The sequence below is a fragment of the Heterodontus francisci genome, chromosome 36, assembly GCF_036365525.1.
Source record: "Heterodontus francisci isolate sHetFra1 chromosome 36, sHetFra1.hap1, whole genome shotgun sequence".
Lineage (NCBI taxonomy): Eukaryota > Metazoa > Chordata > Chondrichthyes > Heterodontiformes > Heterodontidae > Heterodontus > Heterodontus francisci.
In genome coordinates, this window is record NC_090406.1 from 37,094,993 (window position 1) to 37,113,768 (window position 18,776).

General features: G+C 41.0%; 1 protein-coding gene across 5 annotated transcripts in view; it reads left to right on the forward strand.

Annotated features, from left to right (window-relative positions):
- The window catches only part of LOC137351754 (signal-transducing adaptor protein 1-like), a 52,749-nt gene extending 34,239 nt beyond the window's left edge, over nucleotides 1–18,510 (forward strand). For 2 of the 5 annotated variants that reach the window (XM_068016551.1, XM_068016554.1), the window contains 3 exons: nucleotides 15,096–15,128; nucleotides 16,035–16,121; nucleotides 16,857–18,510. In XM_068016551.1, the coding sequence (XP_067872652.1) occupies nucleotides 15,096–15,128; nucleotides 16,035–16,121; nucleotides 16,857–16,933 (197 nt within the window). In that variant the 3' untranslated portion in view covers nucleotides 16,934–18,510. The remainder of the gene's footprint in view (nucleotides 1–15,095; nucleotides 15,129–16,034; nucleotides 16,122–16,856) is intronic. The other 3 variants (XM_068016553.1, XM_068016555.1, XM_068016552.1) reach the window with 2 other exon arrangements.
- Nucleotides 18,511–18,776: the final 266 nt, after the last annotated feature.

Genomic DNA, 18,776 nt, shown 5'->3' on the forward strand with positions numbered 1-18,776 from the left:
AATATTTAAAAAAAACAGCAAAGAATGACTAAGAATAATGAGAGAGAAATTAGAGTATGAGAGAAAGCTAGCTGGAAATATAAAAACAGATAGTAAGAGTTTCCACAGGTATTTAAAAAGGAAAAGCATAAGTAAAGTGAGTGTTGGTCCTCTCGAGAGTGAATCTGGGGAATTAATAATGGAAAATAAGGAAGTGGTGGAGGAATTGTACAGATTTTTTGCATCTGTCTTCGCTGTAGAGGATACAAATAACATCCCAGAAATAAATGTGAATCATGAGTTGAAAGGGAGAGAGGAACTTAGAACAGTTACCATCACTGGGAAAATTATTATAACTTAAAGCTGACAAGCCCACAGGTCCTGATGGACCTCATCCTAGGGTCTTAAAAGAAGTGGCTGCTGAGATAGTGGATGCATTGGTTTTAATTTTCTAAAATTCCCTAGATTCTGGAAAGATCCCATCAGATTGGAAGGTAGTAAATGTAATTCCGCTATTCAAGAAAGGAGGAAGACTGAAAGCAGGAAACTACAGGCCAGTTAGCCTAACGTCTGTCATAGGGAAAATGCTGGAATCTATTATTAAGGAGGTTATAGGAGATCATTTAGAAAATCTCAATCCAATCAGGCAGAGCCAACATGGTTTTATGAAAGGGAAATTATTTAACTAATTTATTAGAGTTCTTTGAGGGTGTAACAAGCAACGTGGATAAAGGGGAACCTGTGGATGTGATATACCTGGATTTCCAAAAGGCAGTTGACAAGGTGCCACATCAAAGGTTACTAAACAAAATAACAGCCCATGGTATAGGGGGTAAAATATTAGCATGGATTGGCTAGCTAACAGGAAACTGAGAGTAGGCATAAATGGATTGTTTTCAGGTTGGCAAGCTGTAACTAGTGGAGTGCCACAGGGATCAGTGCTGGGGCCTCAACTATTTACAATCTATATCAATGACTTGGATGAAGGGACAGAATGTATGGTTGCTAAATTTGCAGATGACACAAAGATAGTTAGGAGAGTAAGTTGTGAAGACGACATAAGGAGTCTACAAAAGGATATAGATAGTGTTACGACCAGGTGAGAAATGTGTCTAGGGGTCTTTTACTGTCTTCACCTGGTCTTATTGTAACAGGGTTTGATTTTTAAACACACTGTTTTGAGATCCCCCTTGGTGAATACTTGTTCAGCACTTTCCAATTATAAGGCAAAGAAATGAGCACACCAGGTTTTCTGAGATTTAGAGAAGAAAAGTGAAATTTATTAAAACTTAAGCTTAAACTCTAATTCGGTTAACGCCTACGACGTGCTCACATTAGCATGCACACGCGATATACACATGCAAATAGAGACAGAAAAGAGCAGAAGAAAAATAGAGAGGTTTGAGGCAGTCTCTGAAGGGGGTTTCTTATTACTGTTTCTATGCTTCCAGCTCGCCGTAGGGTCTTTGATTGTAGACAGCTCTTACTTTTCATTGGGGCGCAGTATTCTTCTTAATCCTTGTTCACATAGGAGACTCTTCTCTCTTTGAGTTTACGTATCTTCAATGCTTTCTGAAGCTGGTAAGAACAAGATGCGAGCAGACAGGAGAGAGGCCTTTTCCAGTACGGGAGCGAACAGATTTTGAGTTCAAAATTCTCTGGCCAGTTCAAATTCAAAAAACCAACAGCCAGCCAGTCATGTGATTAAACTGGTCTGACCACTTCTTCTGTGTATTGGGGGAGCAAGGACTGGGTCCCTTGTTCCAACACTGTCTGCTAGCATGCAAATGTCTTTCCAGTCAGGGGCTTGGCAATTCCTGGTGATAGGCCCTCTTTTCTTCCCAGCCACAATTTTAAGTTTTAATGTTCATGTGGTGAAATAATGTGTGTCTCAGTCTTGGCAGGTGGGGGCCTTGCCTGACAATAGGTTAAGTGAATGGGCAAAGATTTGGCAGATGGAGCACAATGTGGGAAAGTATGAACTTGTCTACTTTGGCCAGAAAAATAGAAAAGCAACATTTTTAAATGGAGAGAGATTGCAGAACTGAGAAGCAGAGGGGTCTGGGTGTCCAAGTCCACGAAACACAAAATGTTAGTTTACAGGTACCGCAGTGATTAAGAATGCAATGCTGTTGTTTTATTGCAAGGGGAATAGAATATAAAAATGGAGATGTTTTGATACAGTTGTACAGGGCATTGGTGAGACCACATCTACAGTACTGTGCACAGTTTTGGTCTCCTTTCTTAAGAAAGGATATAATTGCATTGGAAGCAGTTCAGAGAAAGTTCGGTTGACTGATTCCTGGGATGAGAGGGTTATCTTAAGATGAAAGGTGGGACAGGTTGAGTCTGTATTCATTGGAGTTTAGAAGGATGAGAGGTGATCTTATTAAACATATAAGGTTTTAAGGGGACTTGACAGGGTGGATATTGAAAGGATGTTTCCCCTTGTGGGAGAGACTAAAAGTAGGGGGCACAGTTTAAAAATAAAGGGTCTCCCATTTAAAACAGAAATGAGGAGAAATATTTTTCTCTCAGAGGGTCGTGAGTCTGTGGAACTCTCTTCCCCGAAGAACGGTAGAGACAGGTTCATTGAATGTTTTTAAGGCCGAAGCAGACAGATTCTTGACAAACAAGGGAGTCAAAGGGTATCGAAGGTAGGCAGGAAAGTGGAGTTATGTCCACAAACGGATCAGCCATGATCTTATAGAATGGCAGAGCAGGCTGGAGGGGCCAAATAGCCTACTCTTACTCCTAGTTCATAAGTCCATATCTTCTTATGTGACTTGGTGTCAAATTTTGTCTGATAATTCTCCTGTGGCGTGCCTTGGGATGCTTTTACTAAGTAAGAAGTGCTATATCAGTGCAAGTTGTTCTTGTTGCTTCAGAACTGCTACAGTAAGTAACCAATCATCAATGTATGACATTTGTCAGGGCTGCACCTATCCAATAAATCGCTTCATAATCCTTTCAGACAGAGTTCAAGAATTTGTGGTAATTTTTTTTATTTGTTTGTAGGATGTGGTTGTCGCTGGCCAGGCCAGCATTTATTGCCCATCCCTAATTGCACTTGAGAAGATGGTGGTGAGCTGCCTTCTTGAACCCATTGCAGTCCTTGGGGTGTAGGTACACCCACAGTGCTGTTAAGAAGGGAGTTCCAGGATTTTCACCCAGTGACAGCTAAGGAACGGAGACATAGTTCCAAGTCAGTGTGTGTGATGAAATTCCTTTCCAAAGAAGCTAATTGTCTCGCCTCCAATCTGCAACTGCACCCTTTTTGATGCATCCTTTCATGTCTCTCTCTTAGTACATAATTGCTAATTGCACTGGTGGATTGAATAATCAGCTTTGTCAGGCTCATTTGTATTGTTCACATGGCAGATGCTAAAATAATGTTTCCGGTTGACTTCCATCCAATAAAGCATATTGTTTGGCTTCTTCTGCACACATGCTGAAGAGGCCAGTTGCTATACATCATGGTGCAAGAATCAGCCAGAGCTAGACTTGCTATTTTTGAGTATGTGAATGGCGATTGGCTGATCGGATTTGTCACATTTGTATTAAAGCCATTCCATCACTTTTTATTTATTTTTCAAAACTCAGTTCTTTTAAAAAAAAAGTTGAATCATAACTCCTAACACTATTATACTCCATGAATTTCAGATAATTTATATGCTTTGAGCCAGGTTTCTAATCTAAGCATAGAATTAAAAGGTACTAAATTACTTTCCACTAACTTCAATTGCAAATATGCTATTCAGCCTTAGTTAATTGTTCAGTACACTGAATGTAGCCCACACCATCACTATGTGGATTATGCTTTTACATAATGAAGTACTTTACTCCTATTGAAACTGAATCTAAATTTAATGGAACAGTTTGAGATGCAAACTGAGCTTGTCCTTTTCACACCACCACCCCCCTCCTCCATCCTGACGCAACCCATCACTGCAACTTACAGCACAGCATCTCTGCGCTCTGTGGCCCTCCTTTCAACAGACTTCAATAAGCTGAAGGAACTCACCTAGTCTACACAGCAGAATGCTAATGTTTGGCAGCTCTGAAACCATTCTCCAATCTTGTAAAGTTATTTTGGTGTCAGTTTCATTACATTTCCAGCCCACATTGGCTTTGGAATTGGTTACTTGATTCATTTTAAAGCCCTTTGACTGCAGTGTGAAAAATTGGCATTGATGTTCCTGGGAAATAGGTGAGTGGATTTTTAACTATGATTTCTTATTATTGAGAAGTTCCCACTATCTCCTGGCCAGGAATGCTCTGCCCTACTCCAGAGTTTCAGTTGTAGCATACTGAGAGTTCAAATTTCCAATAAATTGTGTGAACGTTTTAATCTGGGAATCATCGCTATGATGCATTTTTCCAATATATGTAATTCAGTAGATCAACGAGATTCTGTAGGGTGGTAACCCATCATATTTTATGGGATTATATTCTTTATACAGTATTTTATATGTAAACACACACACTTAGATTTGAGTTTCCAGATCTTGTTGCTGAGCTTAGATCTATTTAAGTGTTGCACAATCTTGACTCCAGATACGTGCGAGTCGCAACACAGACCGCAGGACCATGAGACTTCACAGATCAGGCACAAGGAACATGAGGAAGTGAAGCTGGGTCACCAGGGACGTGAGGGAACACCTCTTTGCTTTCTGTGATGCTCCTTGCTGTCACTAAACTCTCCAGCACTCAGCTCTGTTTGGGTCTTTTTCTGTCTTTAGTCTATGGAACTCTCTTTGGGTCTCCTTTTCCTTTAATACTGCATCACAGTTTAATTTTCAAATGCTGGAAAAGACATCAAATTTCAATATTTCCTGGGGAACATATCCCATCGGAAATAAATTTTACATCATCAGTGCTCCCCACCCCCCCATCCTCCCCATGCCACCCGCTCCTTCAGTAATTGTAACTCCACCACTGCAATATATTTTTGTGTACTTCATTTTTCCTCCATAATTCTATGAATATTTCATGAAGATGTGACCAGTCCATGTTCCACTATACCCCATCATAGTTACTACTTTGCATATGCAGTACGTGAAGACATTAGGTTTAATTTTTCACAAAAGCCTAAATTGGTCCCAAAACACTAAATTAAAATCCAGAAATTGTAAGAAAGAAAATTAATATAACTTAATCAGTGGTCTTGGCCATGGGTTGTTTTTAAGTAGCATGGAGTTCAGTTTTTATGAAGCTGTAATCAACTTTTCTGAGGTTTGTAGGTTTTCATGTATGTCAAATTGTATATGTATATCTCTGCAATTTTCTCTCCTGTTCCTACCGAACTCCAAACACATCACCCTGCAAGCTCTGTTGCTTGCTTGCATTCCCACCTTATTTCACCATTTTCTACTCTTAAGAATCAGCCTTGGCTCAGCGGTAGGTAGCATTTTTGCCTCTTAGTCAGAAGTTGGAGTTTCAACTCTTGAGTCCAGAGATTTCTCATAATCTAGGCTGACACTCCAGTGCACGACTCTGTTGATGATGGCATCTTTCAGATGGGATGTTTAAACCAAGTTCCTGTCTGTCTCTTGGATAGATGTAAACGATCCTGTGGCATTAGAAAGGCAAGGGACTTTCCCCAGTGGCTTGGCTAATAATTATCCTCAACCATAATTGGTAAAAGCAGGTTATGTGGTCATTTAACTTCTTGTTTGTGGGATCTTGCTGTGCTCAAATTGGCTACCACATTTCCATACATTACAACAGCGAGTACACTTCATAAGTATTTAATTGGCTGTGAGTTGCTTGGGATATTGTGAACGACATGCTGTTCTTAATTCATTCTTTCCCAGATCCAAAGTACAGGAGAGTCAGTGAACATATTGTTGCCTCCCAAATGTCTTCCACAACTGCTTGTTTGAATCTTTCCAAATGAGTTTTTGCCTCTACCACAGCACTGAAATGGTTTTAACCAACACCACAAATGACATTCTCTCTGTGTCCGTGATGCATTATCACTCCTCAACTGTTCTGCAGTCTTTGATTATGGTCAACCATTCCATCCTGCTCCATTGTCCAGTGCTTAATTGGTTACGCTCTTACCTATTCAATCATAGCTTGAGGATTTCTACCAATAGCTTATCTTCTAACCCCTGCACCATTAGTGCAGGTGCCATCAAAAGATCCAAGTTTGACCCTCATCTCTGATGGTACCATTATTCAAGAAGGATAGTAGGGATAAACCATGTGAGTCTAACATCAATGGTAGGGAAACTATTTGAAAAAATTCCGAGGGACTGGATTAATCTCCACTTGGAGAGGCAGGGATTAATCAAGGATAGTCAGCATGGCTTTGTCAGGGGGAGATCATGTCTAACAAACTTGATTGAATTTTTCGAGGAGGTGACTAGATGTGTCTTTGTGGGTAAAGCAGTTGATGTAGTCTACATGGATTTCAGTAAGGCTTTTGATAAGGTCTCACATGGGAGATTGGTCAAGAAGGTAAGAGCCCATGGGATCCAGGGCAATTTGGCAAATTGGATCCAAAATGTGGCTTAGTGGCAGGAGGCAGAGGGTGATGGTCGAGGGTTGTTTTTGCGAACAGAAGCCTGTGACCAGTGGTTTATCGCAGGGATTGCTGCTGGGACCCTTGCTCTTTGTAGTGTACATTAATGATTTAGATGTGAATATAGGAGGTATGATCAGTAAGTTTGCAGATGACATGAAAATAGGTGGTGTTGTAAATAGTGAGGAGGAAAGCCTTAGATTACAGGATGATATAGATAGGCTGGTAAGACGGGTAGAGCAGTGGCAAATAGAATTTAATCCTGAGAAGTGTGAGGTGATGCATTTTGGGAGGACTAACAAGGCAAGGGAATATACAATGGTTGGTAGGACCCTGGGAAGTACAAAGGGTCAAAGGGACCTTGGTGTACTTGTCCATAGATCACTGAAGGCAGCAGCACAGGAAGACAAGGTGGTTAGGTAGGCATATGGGATACTTGCCTTTATCAGCCGAGGCATAGAATATAAGAGCAGGGAGGTTATGATGGAGCTGTATAAAAGGCTAGTTAGGCCACAGCTGGAGTACTGTGTACAGTTCTGGTCACCACATTATAGGAAGGATGTGATTGCACTGGAGAGGATGCAGAGGAGATTTACCAGAAAGTTGCCTGGGCTGGAGCATTTTGGCTATGAAGAGAGACTGGATATGTGAACAAAGATAGGCTAAGGTTGTTTTCCTTCGAGCAGAGAAGGCTGATGGGGGACCTGATTGAAGTATACAAAATTATGAGGGGCATAGATAGGGTAGATAGGAAGAAACTTCTTCCCTTAGCAGAGGTGTCAATAACCAGGGGGCATAGATTTAATGTAAGGGGCAGGAGGTTTAGAGGGGATTTGAGGAAAGATTTTTTCACCCAGAGGGTGGTTGGAATCTGGCACACACTGCCTGAAGGGGTGGTAGAGGCAGGAATTCTCACAACATTTAAGAAGTATTTAGATGAGCACATGAAACGCCATAGCATACAAGACTATGGGCCAAGTGCTGGAAAATGGGATTAGAATAGATGGGCTTGATAGCCGGCACGGACACGTTGGGCCGAAGGGCCTGTTTCTGTGCTGTAAGACTCTATGACTCATCTGCAGAAATGAGGTTAGCTTCTACATGTAGATTCATGACACCCAGCTCTAACCCTCTACTACTTGGCTCCTCCACTGCTTCCATGTAATAAAACTACTTGACCAAGATTAAATCTTAGATAAGCCACAATTTCTTCAAGTTAAACATTGGGAAGACTAAAACCATCATATTTGACGGCTGGCCCAAACTCCATACTCTCATCTGACTCAATTTCACCCCCCCCCGCCCCGCCCCAGCTACTGAACCAAGACTATCCTTTTACTTGACCTTGAACGATCTAAATGTAAAGATTGCCTATTTCCAGCTCCAAAACACTGCCCACCTCTGCCTCTCCCTCAGTCTATCTGTAACTGAAATCTTATCCCATGCCTTTGTCTCCTCCACACTCAACTATTCAAAAGCCCTCTTGACTAGCCTACCATCTTTCACCCTCTGCAAACTTCAGCTCTTTGAAAATCCCACACTGAGGCTCATTCCCCTTGTCCTTTATTGACCTACTTTGGCTCCTAGTTCACCAAAAATTCTCATACTCCTGTTTCAGTCCCACCATTCCCAATCTTGATAGCCTGCTCCAGTCCTACAACTCCACCCCAAATCTCCTTTTACTCTGACTCAGGCCTCTTGTGCAGCCCTCCCCCACCACCACCCCTCCTTCCTTTTGCCCCACTGCTGTGCGTTCAACCATCTCGGCTCCACACTCTGCGATTTCCTACCTAAATGCTTCTCTCTCTCTCTCTCTCGGTCAGCACTGACTTTCTAAACAGTCAACCATGAAACAACAGCTCAAACATAGAGTAGTTTAATTTCACTCATTTTTGTAGCTCAGTAACTTATCATTACAATAATCCAATATATAGATTTTAATTAGTTACACATTAAATACTGAATGTTGCAAGACTTTGGCAATACTCCCATTGAAGAAATCCATCATGGAAAGCCTAGTGACAAAGTAGACTTGATCCTTTCTGCAGTTATTTCTGTCCAGGTTTAGAATGGGCAATCTAGAAATATCTGAATAATAAACTGGACACCAAGGTAGTGTTTCCCTTTTAACTAAAGAAATATTAACTAGGAATAGGAAGCCAGTCAAATTGCTGTCTCCCTTTCTAAGCTAGGGCTTGAGAACAATTGTAGAATGGCTACAAACCACTTGGCTTTTGATCAGCTAATTCAGCATTGACAAGTGATTGATCTTGGGACTTTTAGTACCACATATGGCAATGCATGTATCCACCATCTTGATGTTCCTTTTTCCTCCATTTTTCTTGGTGCTAATGGGATTTATTTGGAAGCTACATGCGAATCCTCTCTTATTGGCTCTTATTCGGACTGATATTTGATTGTCAGTCATTTTCCCCAAAGGGCTTCTTCTCAGTACTTTCCTAGGGACCTGCTTTCCTTTTTTAAATAAAACACTTGAAATCACAATCACTGATATTGTTCCCCATGCCTCAGTGCACCATCCGTCATGTTACTGAGCTGCACAGATCAGGAAAATCCCAAGTTTGGCCCTCAGTCTTTACTTGTCCATCAGCTAGACTGCACTCACCTGGTTCTGTTCTTATCTATCGATCGTAGTCAGAAAATCACTTGTAATGTCTTCTCTTCCTGCTCCCAAACTTTTACCTCGAGTTCCCCAAGGATTTATCCTTGCCCCCTCCTATTTCTCATCCATGTGCGACCCCTTGGCGACATTATCTGAAAACACATCAGATTCCACATGCATGCTGATGACCCCCAGCTCTGCCTCTTCACCGCTTCTCTTTTTTTTTCTAATTCTTATTCTTGTTTTTAAATCTTTCCATGGCCTCACCCCACCCTATCTCTAATCTCCTTCAGACGTACAACTCTCCAACATTGCCCTCCTCCAATCTTGACCTCTTGTGCATCCCCAATTTTAATTGCTCCAGCATTGACAGCCATGCCTTTATCTGCTACATTCCTAAGCTTTTCCTAAATTTCTTTACCTCTCTTTCTTTGGTCAAAACGTTCATTTTAAACCTATCTCTTTGACCAAGCATCTGCCCTAATATCATCTTATGTGGTTCTGTGTCACATTTTGTTTCATAATGCTCCTGTGAAGCACCTTGGGGCGTTTACTGTTTTAAAGCCGCTATATAAATGCAGATTTTTGTTGAGTTAATTTCAGTGAAGGGGTGTAAAATACATGACAAGTTTGGAGGGTAAATCTGGAGTTAAAATTTTACCTGTCCCTTGCATGAAGCAGAATGAGACTCCCTCCTCCAGTGACATTGGAAGATGAATTCTGGAGGGACAACATTTATTCATTTGGCGGAATAACCCCTGATATTTCTGAAGGCAAGAGTAAAAAATAGTTTTAAATCCAGTATTATTGGGAGTGCAATCTGATTTAATGCAGTGTTGCTTAGTGAAGTTCCTGGCTCACTCTCCCTGCAGTTATTCTTTAACACACTGGCTTCACTTTGATCATCAAGAACTATTCAGTGTTCCAACCCATTTGCTTCTGGTCTGTGCTTGTCAAATAGTTGCTCTATATCACAAGAACTTTGGACAATATAACAAATATTGGAATTTCCCAACATTGACAATACCTTCATTACCTTCTTATCCCTATTGTACTAGCCCAACAGTAACCACTGTGTACATAAGTGCTGGCAACTTCTATCAAATCAGATGTGGTCTTCTGGTAATTTTTATTAAACAAAAACAGGACAGCAAAACTCCATTTCTTCCCCACCCACAAATCACTCCAATTATAAATTCCTGTGCAGCCTTTTACACTTGCAAACGAACTGGTTTCATGCATTATCCTAATTTAAGAATGCTATGTGAAAGTAGGTAGTGAGTCCAGCTGCAATTTGCAGGCAATTTTTTTAAAGCAAATCGGAAAAGTATGTGTTTCTGTATTTTATTGGCAAAATCAGTACAACTGGATAGTGGCACCGGGAACGGGGCTGTCTGGTTACAAATGTACAGCCAACAATTTACATTCTCAACAGGGCAACCAAGCTCCAGACTCCAGGTAGCAGTGCTGCTAAGCCATAGTATAAACTAATCAGTCAATGGAAGTGCAGTCACCATTCTTTTGCCTAAATTTGTTTTGGTGATTTCATGCGTCAGAACCACGATGCAGTTTACATTTATGCAGAGACTATATAAATGTAACCCAATGGTGGGGCTGCGCATCTCAGATCAAAGTAAAACAAGTGCTTAGAGCCCCCTCTAGTGTACACTGCTTTCATTATCCACTTTGGTGTAAAGAAAGTCTTGGAAGGGGAAGAGGCAAATAACATAAAACAAGAATCTCCTGAGACCGTGAATGCCACAAGAGGCAGTTTTTCTAGAGAAACCCACCAAACTCAATGGAACAGAGGAAACTCAGAGAAAGGTCAAAGGCATGTCAAGGAAGACCAAGACAGAGATTGCAATCACCCCCCATTCGAACAAGAAATCATTGCAGTGGTGCATATCCTCACTACAAAACTTGTCCTGCAAGAGGAAAGAAGTGTAATGCCTGTGGGGGAAAATGGGACATTTTGTAAGAGTATGCTGGTCAAAGTCTGCACAAGACATTAATAGAGTTGAATGCCAGAAGGAAGGTTGCATATTTGCAGCACAAGAGAAGGTTTTTGTTGCTCACAACCTTAAGTACTGGCGCCTGTCCATGTGATGTGTTCATAGGCAATTCGACAATCTCTGCAGTGATTGACTCAGGAGCAACAGTCAACATAATGGATATTCTAACACTTCACAAGTTACAGAAAAAACAAACTAAGTGATCGAGCCAATATCTAAAATCTTCTCCTACGGAACAGGTAGCCCTCTACCGGTCCAAGGGATGATCCAAGTTACACTCAAATCCTCCCATGCGTCCACATGTCAGACTGACTTCCATGTTGTAGACTCAAGCAAAAGGAAATCTGCTAAGTTTTGAAACTGCCAGCAAATTGAAGCTGATCACTATCAACATTGACAGAGGACCAAACTGTTGCATCATAGGGTTTGTATTAGTAGTTCTGTAGGGTGTTCTTGAGAAAGTCTTCGACTCTGGTAAAGGTTAACTAACAACTCTTATTATTTACAGTTACTATATACAGTCTCTGCAAGCCACCTAAGCTAACATCCTTCATACTGCTATACCACCTTCTTCTCAAGCCTATCTCATGTGACTGTTACATCATTGCTCATACAGTGGGAGGGGTTTCTCTCACTGTCCGCAGTATTAACCCTTTACATCCTTATATTACACAAACTACCTGCTGAAGACATCCCAAACAAATATCCACAATTATTCGAAGGCATCGGCAAAGTGAAAAACAAGAAAATCAAGCTCCCCAGATGAGTCTATCTAACCCAAACAACAGAAACACAGGAGGATTCCATTCCATGCAAGAAAAGGCATGGAGAAAGAGTTGGACATCACTGAAAAGACAGAAGGGCCAACACCATGGATCAGCCCAATTGTTGTTGACCCTAAACCCATTTGGAGAAGTATGAATTTGCATGGACTTGAAACAGGCCAACAAAGCGATTTTAAAATGAGAAAGGCACCCAATACCAACTCCAGAACAATCTTGTTTTCACTGGAATTTAGAAGAGTAAGGGGAGACTTGAAGTTTATAAAATCCTAAATGGTCTTGACAAGGTGGATGTGGAGAGGATGTTTCCTCTTGTGGGTGAGATCAGAACTTGGGGGCACTGTTTTAAATTAGGGGATGACCCTTTTGGGACAGAGATGAGGAGAAATTTTTTCTCTGAGGGTTGTGCAACTTTGGAACTCTGCCTCAGAAGGTGGTAGAGGTGGGGACATTGAATATTTTTAAGGCAGAGGTAGATAGATTCTTGTTAGGCAAGGGAGTCGAGGGTTATCGGGGTTAGATGGGAGTGTGGAATTCAAAACACAAATAGATCCGCCATGAACATATTGAATGACAGAGCAGACTCGAGGGGCCGAATGGTCTACTTCTGCTCCTAATTCGTATGTTCCTATGGTCTTGAAGCCATTCTCTGCCAAGACAACAAACCAGTTTCGTAGGCAAGCAGATCATTGATGGACACGATGGACACAGATACTTTACATTACCCTCTTCTTTTATATTTAATGCCGTGCAGTAGAGACTTCTGCTTTAAGAGATCAGGCCACTGATGCAACTGATGACATCATCAGGCTTATGTAAGGAGATACCATTTTGAGACAGAGTCGGCACATGGCTTTACAGTCTGCAAACACGCACCAGCAAGGAAAAGACCTGTACCTGAAATTGTGCAATGTATATAAGTAAGACAATAAACAGTGTTTGTGTTGAATCTGAATATTAAGCCTGCGATTGTCATTTGAAGAAGACTACAATATGCCAACATTTTCCTTTTATACAAGAGAATTTCTTGCAGCTATTGAGCTGCAATTCCAGGACTGGCCTGTAGTGAAAACAGAAAAATAGTTAGCAACAAAACCCCATTTCAAAAAAATGTTTAATTCAGCAGCACCCCCTATGGCTGCTTTGGGAAATGCAACTCCAGTAATGAGCTGTGCTGTGTAGACCAACATCGTCTTGGGTTTCATTGCTTGTCTTATCCACCTAACCTGTGGGTAGGATTGCCAATGCACTAGAATTGTTCTGGAGTCTCTGGAAATTGAAGATTAATCTCAAACTCAATGCTGGAAACAATCCAGGAGGAAAATCATGAGGCATTATCAAAAATTACTTCAACACTTTTGTTTATTAGTAGCCATAAGATGGGGGGGAAGAAAGGCTGTCTGATAGTTAAGAATCATTCAGTCGGGTAATTAAGTCTGTTAGTTTTCCAATTGGCATAGGAAGGCAGTGTGCTGTGAAAATGACTGTATGGGGGGAGCTGGGGGAAAGTTAGATTTAGGGGAAGACGTCATGTGATGAAACCTCTGGGAATATATCCAGAGCTGGCAACTCTAGCTGTAATAGCAGCTGGGGTTTGCAACAATTGGCATTAGTGCCTCTGCATTAGGGAATGGATAGAAAATCAACCACGATTTCTGCTTCTCGTCACTACTCTGTGAACCCTGCTAGAAAGTGCTTGTGCGCGTTTGTCCGGCAAAGGCAGGATCGGACACTACCATGATGCCCCCACAGTTGAATAATCACTCCATCTAGGTGATTAATTATCAAGAAATAGTTGACACCTTCAGGGGAGAGGCTTCAAATAATTAAATGGGTATAATGTAGATTTATACTCATTAACCTTCCCTCTTTGGACTTCCTATAACATGCTATATTGTACTAGGGTACAAAGGGACCCTGCTTCCAGACTTGTCTAATTCTAGAGCAGCATTAGCGATTAGGAAGTAGCCCAGAGGGGCTCTTCCCCGACTCTACTCTCATCCTCTTCTGTATATTTCTGCATGATGAACTGAGATTAGCCACTTGCTGGCAGGCAGCTCATTAGGGCTTTGACTATTTGCTAAGAATTCAAAGTGTTTACTGATGAATTGAGGGTAGCTTTGAGCCAGGACCTAATGGGCACAGTCCCAGAGCACAGAGCACAGAACTAACTGAAACTTGCCTACTATCCAACTATGAATATAACATAGGTATATTGGGTAACATTCGCATTATGGGTGAAATGGGCAGAAACACGGCAGGTGAGATTTAATGCACAGGAGTGTGAAGTAATGCATTTTTAGGAGGAACAATAAGAGGCAATATAAACTAAGTGGTATAGATTTAAAGTGGGTTCAGGGACAGAGATCTAGGGATTCACCTACACATCTTTAATTCTGGCATGACAAGTTGATAATGTTATTTTTTTTTAAAAGCAGACGGGACCCTTGGCTTTATAAATAGACACATAAAGTACGAAAGCAAGGAAATTATGGTTAACTTTATAAATCACTATTTAGGCCTCAGGTGAAGTATTGTGTCCAATTGCGTGCACCACTTTAGGGAGGATGTTAAGGCGTTGAACTAGATGAGGGGATTTGCCAGAATGGTGCCAGGGATGAGGGACTTCAGTTATGTGGAAGAGACTAGGGAAGCTGGTAATTTTCACTTCTCTTTTGAGCAGAGAAAGTTATGGAGAGATTTAATAGAGGTGTTCAAAATTGAGAGGTTTTGATAGAGTAGATAAGGAGAAACCGTTTATACTGCAGGAGGCTCGGCAACTGGAGGACACAGATTTAAGGTAATGGGTAAGAAAGAAAATCTACTGGGGTGGGGGGTGTGCAAGAGTGGTTGGGAAATGAGCAGACAAGTTTAACAAAGGCTCTTGTTATGATCTGGAAAGCACTGTTTGAAAGGATTGTGAAAGAAGCTTTAATAGTAATTTTCAAAAGGGAATTGAATCTATACTTGAAAAGGAGAAATTAGCAGGACTACGGGGAAAGGGCAGGGAAGTGGAATTAATTGGATCACTCTTTCAAAGAGCTGGCACAGGCACGATAGACCAAATGGCCACCTCCTGGGTTTTATGATTCTATAATTAGAAACTTGTGTTGTATGTCTTTTTTTTAAAATCCTTTTTGCTTTGAGATAAAAATTTTTTCTTTCTTCAGAAATTGAGAAGCTGAATCAAGTCAAAATACAAAGTAAGCTTTTTTTTTAAAATTGTTAAAATGAGAAAATGCTGATCTCAATTTAGGGAAAAAATACTCAGAATGCACTAAGCGGGGCTCAGTTGTGACCCTTGTTGGACTTGCTTCCTCATCTCCCTCTGAACCTGTGTGAGGTTGGATTCAGTGCTGTTCCCCTTTCATATCTTGCTCTGCTGCACAATTTGCTATTCGGAGACAGGATTATCCCAGCTTCTGACAGTGAATGAAAAGGGCTTGATTTAATAGAACTTATAGTTTTATATTGTTCATCCTGTGAGGAAATGCTAAGCTTCTACTCAGCTGCCACAGTGATATGATTTGTAAACCGATAGCTCACAGTGTGGGGAATTGCTGGTTCAGACCCATGTTACATTCCTCCACATTGCAGCATTGCTGACAATAACTCTTTAACCAGACCTTAGTTGAGCTGTGGCCCCTCAATAAAATGTTCAGAGTATGAACTAGGAGAAGTTGAGTGGGGACTGAATGAAACCTGGTTTTAGTTTAGTGACTGCCAAAACTGAGATTTCTGAGCAACTACTGTTTAGTGAACTGAAAGTTGGAAATCTGCCCCCATCCCAATGCGCCCCATTCTTGTCAGGATGAGCTGTGGCCCTGTCAGCACTTCCTCTGGTTAAAATTGAAAACTGAGGTCAATGATATGAACTTCCATCTTGGCATTCTGAAGCACATAAATTAGATTAAAGGGGACAAGATCCACATCAGTAAAATGCTGAGAGCCATAGATATTCTGGAGATAATCATGCTGACTGATAGCCAAACCTTTAAGTAAATGGAGGTAATATAACATATATAGTGAATCACAGTAGGTAAGACATTGAGAACAGAAGACCATGGTAGTGCAGTCATGTTGAACATCTGATCGTTGTCTTTTTGTAGGTCGACCCATGAAGGAACTAGTCCCACTACATCCAAAAACTCAGCTACAGGCAAACTCTTCCAATACTTTCCCTGGATTAATATCGGGTAAGCAGAGATGGTGGCTTAAACAATGATATTGATTGTGTACCTAGCAAGGTCTAATTATCGAGGCAAGTTTCACCTACCAGGAATGCATGCTGTGGAATTTGGGCATGCACTCAGCAAGCCCCTTTCTATCTAGTAAAATGAATGAATACAGTTAATGTAACCTTTCTGTTTAGATGGCATTTATAGGAGCACAGACCAACTTTGCTGATATTGCAGTGTGCACTTCTAACATGCTTAAATATCATGGTGTTGTATATCTACATAACTATTTGGAAACTCCTACCCACCACTACCACCACTGGTTCAAATGGTAACGGCACTGCCCAATGTGACTTTGAGCCATAGGAATCACACAGTCCCAAGTTTGATTCCTGGTCTGTGCTTAGTTAGGTAATCTCAGGTGGGGTGTAGCAGGGAAACTACAATTAGTCTCATACTCCTGGGCTAGAGGAGAAAACCAGTCATTGTTCCCATTCCTGATAGCTGCAAAAAAGTGTACATGGTTGGACTTTGGATAGGGACAAGATTAGGCTCAGCTCTGATGCCCCTTTCCTCATGATTTAGGCTTAAACATGCAGAATGTCCCACTTGAGTGATATGTTGGAGGACGGCCAGTGTCTGTCTCAGCATGAGCCAGAATCTTCAGGAAAGGAGCAGAGAAAATTGGAGGGAAATGTTTCATTAAATCTATTTTTGTATGTTCGGAGCTAACACATTTTACTGTTTCTCCAGTAGCTGCCAGTAGTGAGCTCCAGGAAAAGTTGAAGAAGAGAAGGGCCATGATATACGAGTCATATCCTTCCCAATGACATCCACGCTTATCAATGGACTAGAGAAGCATCAAGTGAAGAAGTGGGATTTGAGTGGAACGTACTGTGACATTTCCAAGCATTTAACTATTAGATGATAAAATCGGAAAGGAGGGTTGACTTCCCTTTTTGGGGAATACCAAACCAAAGCCCTTCACAAAAACTGTCCCATTAATGTTGATTCTAATACCTGTATGATCTTTGATAATTGCCATTGCTGAACTTCCAGCTTAATGGTAGTCATGGCAGAATTGAGCTAACTGAGAGATGTTCAATCTTGCAACCCAGAATGTACTGTGAAAAGTAGTTATTCTGACTAAAAAGGATGTTGCGCCACTATTCTGTTATACTAAATTGAACAAGATGCAAACATTAATTTTATTGTTGAGGTGTTAGACATTTTGTGCCAATTCCTTGCAGAGACCTACCTGAATTTCATCTGGATTTTACTTTTGGTATGCTGCACTATCATGTCTAATTTACAAGCCTCACCAAGACATCTGAGCTGAAGTTCAGATGAACTTTGTGGCTGCATCTTCGAGTGTGAACTCCAATGTTCAACTGGAACTTGTGGTCTAACTTTTAAAATAGACAAATGATGTGGCAGTGGTTTTTATATAAAATGAAATAAATCTGAAACTAGCAAATCAATGAAACATTTGCATACTGTATTCCATTTAATCAATTAACCGGGGAATATTGTAGGTCTGTGGAGCTATTTTGTGTGAAGGAAGCGAGCCTATGCATTAATGCTCTTCATGACTCATTTACTTATTATCTGATAGGTGGTATAGGCTAACATCTGATATTTTAATCAGGGGGACAAAAATTATTCTGTAAAGGTTAGTGGAATGGAGATTTTCAATTTCACTGAAAAAAGATTGTAAAGTGTGGAGGATGAGGGGCATGATCTAGTTTCTTAAAATACTGAGAAGAGTGAGCAATGTAAGAGTTCGTGAGCTATCTACCCTGGATTGTAAAAATGGAGAGAACATTAACATAATTTGAACAAGCCTCAGGTTAGGCTGATATTTCTCTTTCTTCTCTCACGCCACACCACATAACTGTAAATGAGTGGAGCAGACCCCCAAAGAAAGCAGTTTCTTTCCATTGATGCCTTTAATAAAGAACAAACACAGTTGTTCAGTATTGGAATTGAAGTAAATACAGATCAATCCCTGTGTGGAACACAGTTTATGCAGAGCTGGTGGAACCTAGGAATGTGGAAAAGAGGAAAGTTGGCTTATAAATGTAGGATGTAAAGTTAAATTGGTATTTTGGAGTTTGAAGTGGTGGGGAAGTGTGGTGGGCAGGGAGTTGGAAATTTTACAGAACCTTCCCTCGAGATTAAATAGATTTGTTAGAGTTCATGATAGAATGGCTCAAATATGATCCGTGGAAGAAGTGACCTTAATAGACGAAAGTGCCTTTTCTTCTCTTATTTTCTAAGTCCACCCAAAATCTTCAGTGGAAGGGGAAAAAAGGCAGCTGTTGGGGCCACTTGTGTGTTTATCAATAAGCAAAAGTGTACCTAGACTTGAGTAGTGTTTGGTCGGGGGTGGGGGGGGCGGGGGGAGGGGGGGTGCGGGTGGGTGGGGCAGGAAGAAAAGATCACACTAAAAGTGGAAGGACGTGTAATGAAAGGGTGAGATTCACCACTAGAGTGGAGTTTCCTCTTTTAAATAACACCATTGCCTGCTTCATCTTGTTCAAAGGTTGTTATATAAGATTACATGTGGACAGTAATGTATGCTTTGTAAGAAAGCTGAGCTGAGTAACCAGCAGTGCTGTGAAATAGATCTTGAGATTTATTTAAACATAAGAGTAAGTAACTTTGATAAGA